Genomic DNA, 7,705 nt, shown 5'->3' on the forward strand with positions numbered 1-7,705 from the left:
ACATAGTTCCTGCTCCTTCAGGGATTTGTCTGAAGAATCCATTCTGATATTCTCGGATTAATTTTCAGAATCAATTTCCATAAATGAATTGCATAGAAACAAGCCTATTAGTGTATTAAAATCAAATCATAATATTTAATACAATTTTTAGAAAAATAAGAACTGAGGTATATAGAGTTACAGTCAAGAACATTATAGGTTTAATATTGAATACATACTAGAAAACAGAAGTTTTTCCTTAATACAAAATTAATTCCATGGAAACCAATGCTTTTAGTCAGAATTAAGGGATTCAAGGCAATAATTGTGGGGAGTGGTCGGTGGGAGAGTGTATCAGTAAAACACCAGACAAAGTTTCTACAGAGCAGTGAAAACAAATGAAATTGTATTTATTATGCATATTATACAGAATGAAAACTGTAGGGAGCAACTGAAATCCTCATTGCCTCAGGTTATGGAATGCATCAGAGAGCTTATCAGAGCAGGCAATTCTTAATGCGGCCTCTGCATATACACACGTTCACACACAGATTCTTGTGACAATGGGCAAAGTCAGTGGATGGAGCAGAAGCGGGGGAAATTTTATCACTTGACACACTATTACTGAACTACTGAGGAGTAGTTGGGAGGCTACTATTTTGAGTACAGACATCCTTGAGCATTACTAATCACTGCATAAAGCAGATTGTTAGGCTGTAGTACAGATCTCTGAAAAAGGTATCAAATGGTAAAACTCATATTATACAGTATATATACATACGTAACAGCTTTATCTTGATGAAATAAGCTGCAGTTTAGATGTCCATTCTCTCTTCTGAGAAATTATTACGGATCAAACTATTTGCATCCTTAATCGAAGACCAACCTATCTTCAGTTGCTGAGGTTTTTTAGAGACAGAGATTCACTATCAAAGCAGACTGGTATTGGAGTAGATATTCTTACAATCGCTCAGCTTGTGTTTTTTGTATCCCTAACATTTGCCCAGTCTTATCAATACAAAAATATAACTTATTAAGCAGGAGAATGGAATGTTTAGATTGACATCGTTTATATACCCCCTTATCCACCAAAACAATTCACCTTACTATAATCTGCAGCAATCTGTTAGGAAGTCACTTGAAGCTAGTCAACAGGGTCGGTCTCTTATACAAAAGGAACTGAATGTTAGAATTTCCATTAAACAATACATGTTCTCGAATCAGCTATTCGGTTCTCAGTTCTATCCCTAACAAAGTATCTCCTGTGCTGATTTTACTGCTCACAGCATTCAAATTCCAATACAACTGGGACATAAAATTGAAGCAGATTATAGCAGGAATAGATCTCACGTCATTACTACTCAGAGATAAAAGAAAAATATATAGCTTTAGGGGAGAAGTGACAAAATAGCCCCTCCAAATAAACTAGAAATTACAAATTGTCACCCATGCAGCTAATGGAGTGATTCGGATCAGTATAAAGTAACCTTTTAAAATTTGAGATGTAGCAAGGCTATGCCCAATAACTTCAGAAATGTTAATTTATTCTTTCCTTTGTCTGAATGTTGAATTTATTTATAAAAGAAGTACAGCAGAAATTTATTACTTTCAGAGACTACCTTGGGAAAAATCCAACTTCTATTGCCTAATAAGTCAAATCTCTCAAACTATACAGAAAGCCTTTCAGAGAATGTCAAGTAAATCTGATATTTTAAGACAGACAAAATAGTATTTTTGTTGTTAATTTTTATGTGTATAGGTAGCCAATTATATCCAAGATACAATTGCTTTTAATATTTATAATGTACAATGACAAAGCACTCTTATCTTACAAGACATCATAATTTTAGAACATATCAAATCTAATCATTACCATCTTTACTTCTTAATCTAAAAAGTTTGTATTCTTTTTAAACTACTACTAAAATAGCAGGTGCTGTCTTTATATCATTGGAGGCCTCCAGTAGCAGCACAGAAGTATCCAGAATTTTATGTTTTAAACTTCTTGCATTTAATTTTAAAAAGAGATCTTCAAATGTGCTGAAGAAATACAGTCGTGCTGGAAGTCCCTACATAGGGTGATTTAAAAATAGCTTAATGAGTTTTAAATTTAATCCCTTGAAATAAATAGAATCTGTTGTATCAATTAACGGGAAAATGCATTGTTAAGCTGATCTACCCATAGTGCTTCAACAGTTTCCAGATTTTAAGCATACAAGTCTTTTACTTTTCATTAAGGAGGTTTTGATTCAAATAAGTATGATTTTTCAAGAGACAGAATTTGTGCTTGCAGTTGGCACATTTTTAAAAGTGTAAAGTTAACATATTTGCAAAAATTGTGCAAAACTATCTTATTTACAGACATGGCACAAAAGTGAATGCAGTCTATGCACATGCATACTTCATCCACTTTAAAAATGTGTTCTATGCTACAGAACCGAAAAGAATACCAGCTTCAACAGACAGTTGTCAATAAGCACAAAGTTTACAAGAATTACGCCAAAATGAGCAAATATTGCTCAAGTAAAAATCTATTGTTAAAGCTGAAGTAGGTTTAAGGCCATTCAAGTTCAAGAGTAGATACACAAATTTAGTGAGAGCCCCATCATTTTAATACATGCTTTACCTTCTAACAACTTACTGTCTAAAACCTGTACTTTTCAAAACCAAAACACAAGGGGAAAAAGAACTGGTATTTGATACAAACATATTACACTGGAATTAAAGTGAACTAAGGAACGCCAAAACATTAAAAAATTTCAAACTTGCTTTGTCACTTGCTGGAACCAGCCCTACACTAGCAAACAGGTAATATGTACATTTTTCAAGTAGATTACATTGCTCTAAACATGTCCTTTTAAAAAAAAAAAAATCAGTGCATTGTTCTCAACTCGTCCAAGGAGTATGCAATTCTTAATTGGACTCTTACAATAGCAGCACACACGCTACCACTACCTGCCAAGCAGTCAGTCAATGACTTAGTGGAAACAATAATGTGAGGAAAAAAAAACTTAAGGAAAGATTAAGGGAATAAGAAGTTTCATGCAGTTCTGCCAGCCTAGTCAGCCAGCCAGTTTGCTAGCAACAAGAGATGGTTTCCGTTGTGGGAGGTCCTGTGGTGTAGGAATGTGGTCACCTGTGACTTCAGTCTTATCAGGAGCCGCAGTAGGAAGCTGCTTGTTCTTCATCTTTGCTTTTGCCATATTGTAATCCCCAGAATCAAAGTACTTTTGCTGCAAGATAAATGTATCAAGTGAAATGTAACAAAAATATAATGTAGTTCATCCAAGAATTACACACATGCTTCAGCATCTAGGCTAATTTAATCAAGTTGATGCATATGCAGAACAAAAGGCGTAAGTTGATCCTTATCTGGAAAAACTCATCAAATGGAGATAAAATGTGTTCAAGTGGAGAAGCCTGGTTTTGTTATCATTCGATAGTTAGAATTGCTTACAACATCCTGTTCGCATTAATGAATAGGGTATTTAGCATTGCAATCACATGCCAAGAACGCATTCATTATGAACAGAATGCATGAAATATCTCAAAAGGAGATCTACTACAGTATTCATTTGTATCCTTGAAGATAAATGCATCGTTTGAATATTCTATATGCTCTTCTACCAGGATACAGGTTTTAGTTTCAGAGCAAACAAAGATAAATTAAAACATTTCCCTTTATTATGTAGATTAGCTTCATATCTTACTCCTTTCTGAAGTCTCTTCCTCAAAAAATCTGAGCCCCCAGGCTTTTGGCCCAGATGAGGATATCTTGCTTTCAACTTTGCTTCTTCAGCTTTCTCAGGACTAATCACCTTATCTTCCATTTCCTAAAAGTATAAGAAACTGGTATTTTATTACACTGTTTTGTGATTTCACAATTCATATTGTGATACCCTAATACTTAAAAAGTATATAATGCAATCACATTTCATAAGTGTTTCTTGGCTAAATAATATAACAGAAACAATTTACAGAAACATAAAGACCAATCGCACAACACATACTTTGAATAGACTGTCAACTGTAACTTTGTAATATTGTAGTAGGTGTTAAGATGCTACCCGTGTGAACAAATCGGTAACAGTATTACAAGATCCCTACTTACAAGATTACATTACAAGCCAACACAAACCAATCATTTTAATTTTAATCAAGGCACTAAGTGTGGATGGAGATTCTCAGTCATCCAAGTTGATGGTTGTCCGAAAGGTGCTTTTTCAAAAGGTAGCTGGACTTTCTGGTTTTTCTTTGAAGATGTTTTGCTTCTCATCCAAGAAGTTTCTTTAGCTCCAAGAGCTGAAGCAGCTTCTTGGATGGGGCATGGAATTTCTTCAAAGAAAAACCAGGAAGTCCAGTGGCCACTTGGGTCACGGTACTAAGTTATTTTGTTCATGTCTGACCATTTTTCAACGCTTTCTGCTCTTTATGGCCTGAAATACGACCCAGGAGAGTTTAGTACTGAGACACAAGCAATGGTCGTATAAACGCCTGGAGACTAAAACATATGAACAAGGGTTGCAGGATTTGGGTTTGGCTAGTCTAGAGAAAAGAAAGACTAGGGGTGACCTCATAGCAGTATTCCAGTATTTTGAGGGGCTGCCACCAAGAGGAGGGTGTCAGCTTATTTTCCAAAAGGGGCAGGACAAGAAGCAATGGATGGAAACCAATCAAGGAGAGAAGCAACCTGGAATTAAGGAAAAACTTTCTAACAGTGAGGACAATCAACCGGTGAAATGGCTTGACTTCAGAGGCTATGGGTGCTCCAATCACTGGAATTTTTTAAGAAGAGACTGGACAGAAATGGGACAGGGTCTCCTGCTTGAGCAGGGGGATGGACTAGAAGACCTCTAGGGTCCCTTTCCAGCACGATTCTGATTCAGAACCCAGCTTTGATCCTCTAGGCTTTTTAAAGCCAAACCTTGACCGAAGCCAAACCCAAGTTTCGGGGATAGGATTGACGGGGCTACCTTGAATCCCAGAAGGCCGCTGGGCTCAGCCTGAGCATCTGATCATCATCACTCCTTTGTTTTTTTTTCTGGGGGTGGGGGGGGGTTGCGCATTAGAGCCCGATGATGTCAGAATCCCGCCTCGCCCGCTGCATTCAGACGCCCCGGGCGGGGCACGCCCAGCGGGGCTCCCGGGAAACCCCTCCCGTTGTTCTCGGTGTGTGTGGGGGGGTCCAATTCGGAGTTATTCCACCGTCGCGGAGACGGAAACGGGGGGGGGCAGGAGGTCTAAACCCGCAGAGGCTTGCCTCGCCGCGTGGGCGTGTGTCCCCCTCCCTCCCTCCCTCTTTCTCGCGGGGGCGGGCGAGCAAATTGCGCCTCGCGGACTCGGGTGAAGGGGGAAACCTGCAGCCCCCACGGTGTGTGCGGGGAGGGAGGGAGAGCTAGAGGAAGGGCGTTTTTTCTTTTTCCACACCCGCACCCCGCCGGGTTAGGCCTCTGCCGTGCCCCCCCTCACGTCCACCCCGCCGTGAAAGACTCGGCGGAGGCCGGGGAGACGGCCGTTCCCGCCGGAAGTTTTGTCCTCCTGGCTGCCGCCGCCGCCGCCGCCCGCTGCTCTTCCGAGCGTCCTTCTTGCCCCTCACCTTCTGCTCCTCTGCCGAAGCGGGCTCCAGGTTCTCCGCAGACATGGCGTCCAGACAACCGGGCTGCCGGGAACCACCCCACCCCGGGCGAGAAAGGCCTACCGCCTGGAAAGCGAAGCTCCAACCCCCGCCTGCGGCCGCTGATATCCCCCCCCCACCCTCACACACACACAGAGCCGCTCACAAGATGGCCGACAGCGAAGACGGCGAGCCGACCGGGCCAAAATTCCTCTTTCGGCTCGAGACGCCTCCTAAGAGCAAAATGAGCGAGCCACACACCCAAGCAAGAGAGGCGCGGAGGGCGACTGGCTCTCCTGCCCGAGCTTGGTTTGTTAGGCTGCGCGCGTCATCGCCTACGTCACTGGGAGTGGCTACTGAGGCATTCTGGGAGCTGAAGTTCTTGAAGGAGATACTTTCCCACCGGAGATGTAGAAGAGGAACGTTTAAGGCTGTGTAGTATAGAGCAGTCGAAAAGTTCCAGAGCGCTTTCTCACGGGTAGAGAGAGATACGGGATTGAGGGGTTGAGCCATGTCTTTCTGCAACTTCAGAAAGACCTCGTTGGTGTAACAATGGGATCTTGGAAATGTTTGATTCTGGAAATTTAAGGATTAAAACCATGGGAAATATGCAAAGGATTGCTAGCTGGCCTTGCTTCTAAATTAACTTAGCATTAAGTAATATTTAAGAAGTGACCTGAAATTTTAAGGCGGTTCTCACTCTGCTTACTAATCATTTAGCTTTCTTTTATGACTGAATGAATTTGACAGCAAATTTCTAAACCATCTTCCTAGTTTAGGTACCAAAGGGACTTAAGACTCGATTTGAAGCATGTATTTTTGCCTTTTTATAACCCCTTTTCATTCTTTAGTGGTGTCTAAAGTGGCTTAAGGCACTTATTTCAAATCTTTGCCCTTCAGGTCTCTTAGATGCCTTGGGTGGAGGAGTTTTAAGTTTAGATTTGCTTGATATTCAAATGCATACCAAGAAAACAAAAGTTTCAGTAATTATTTAATTACTCTAGTGCTTTATCTTAGCAGGAAGGTAAGATTTGTAGAGTAAATAAGCCTAATGTCTTTCCTTACATACTTTTTTGGAGAAAGGATTTTATATCCAATTATGCAAGCAGAAAAAAAAACCAAAACTTTGGTTGGAACAAAAATGAAGTATATTTCTCAGAGGCTACTTTTTATTTTTGAGACCTGCAAAAGGAACTAAGTTTGTTGGGGATCAGGTATTGAGATAAACACTTTGCTTAATCAAAGGTTTTTTTGTTTCTTTGCTTAACGCTGTATTTTGGGGTTGAGTAACAAAAGAGAAATATAAGCAATAGAAGAATAACGCTTTTCTTAATTCTAATTCTCTTTCAAATATTAACCAGATTAAGAAAATACTCTGAAGCAGTGTTTCTCAACTTGGCAACTTGAAGATGTTGTGGACTTCAGCTCCCAGAATTCCCCAGCCATCAAGGCTGGCTAGGCAATTCTGGGAGTTGAAGTCCACTCCTCTTCAAGCTGCTAGAGTTGACAAACACAGCTCTAAAGAGTATTCTAACATCACCGCAGATGTTCTAACACAGAGGTCTCCAAACTTGGCAAGTTTAAGACTTGTGGACTTCAACTCCCAGAATTCCTCAGCCAGCATAGCTGGCTGAGGAATTCTGGAAGTTGAAATCCACAAGTCTTAAACTTGCCAAGTTTGGGGACCCGTGTTCTAACACATGGCCTGGGCATCTCTTTTGCAATTCTTTTATACTGCAATAAAAGAATTAACTTTCTAGAACCAACCCTGGAATAAAAAAAAGGAGCGGGGGAGGCGACCGACCATCCACTGAACACAAAGACTATCTCAAAATAAAGCCAGAATTCAAATATAGCTGTTTTCACATATATTTACAATATAAATATGACTTTGTTTTCACGGTACATCTTTAAAAAAATAAAACAAAAAGCCCTCTAGACTGAGAAAGTTAGGCATGGGACAGCAGAGTATAATGTCAAATGCGGGGTTATCCATTAGGATAAAGTGAAGTACTGGAGGAGAAACCTTTAAAGAGGAGAGGAAGTGCGAATTATGAGTCCACTTAACCATGAGTCATCAAAACATTTTCCTTTTGGTACGGTTTTGTGTTT

At 40.2% G+C, this 7,705-nt stretch overlaps 1 protein-coding gene across 1 annotated transcript; it reads right to left on the bottom strand.

Annotated features, from left to right (window-relative positions):
• Window positions 1-360: 360 nt before the first annotated feature.
• ARPP19 (cAMP regulated phosphoprotein 19) lies at window positions 361-5,885 on the bottom strand. The gene is made up of 3 exons (XM_026709661.2): window positions 5,576-5,885; window positions 3,690-3,812; window positions 361-3,212 (listed from the first exon to the last, which is right to left on the bottom strand). The coding sequence occupies exons 1-3, from the start codon at window positions 5,618-5,620 to the stop codon at window positions 3,042-3,044; spliced, it is 339 nt and encodes a 112-aa protein (XP_026565446.1). The 5' UTR covers window positions 5,621-5,885; the 3' UTR covers window positions 361-3,041.
• Between the last annotated feature and the right edge of the window lie 1,820 nt (window positions 5,886-7,705).

The sequence above is a fragment of the Pseudonaja textilis genome, chromosome 13 (assembly GCF_049901715.1).
Source record: "Pseudonaja textilis isolate UNSWEBS1 chromosome 13, rPseTex1.2, whole genome shotgun sequence".
Lineage (NCBI taxonomy): Eukaryota > Metazoa > Chordata > Lepidosauria > Squamata > Elapidae > Pseudonaja > Pseudonaja textilis.

What these genes read in the sequence shown, in the direction of transcription:
- ARPP19 (XM_026709661.2), bottom strand. Translation starts at nt 5,620, where the DNA reads ATGTCTGCGGAGAACCTGGAGCCCGCTTCGGCAGAGGAGCAGAAG. An exon ending in CTTCGGCAGAGGAGCAGAAG is followed by an intron (nt 3,813 to 5,575) that starts GTGAGGGGCAAG and finishes TTATACTTTTAG; the next exon opens with GAAATGGAAGATAAGGTGAT. An exon ending in GGAAGAGACTTCAGAAAGGA is followed by an intron (nt 3,213 to 3,689) that starts GTAAGATATGAA and finishes TTTATCTTGCAG; the next exon opens with CAAAAGTACTTTGATTCTGG.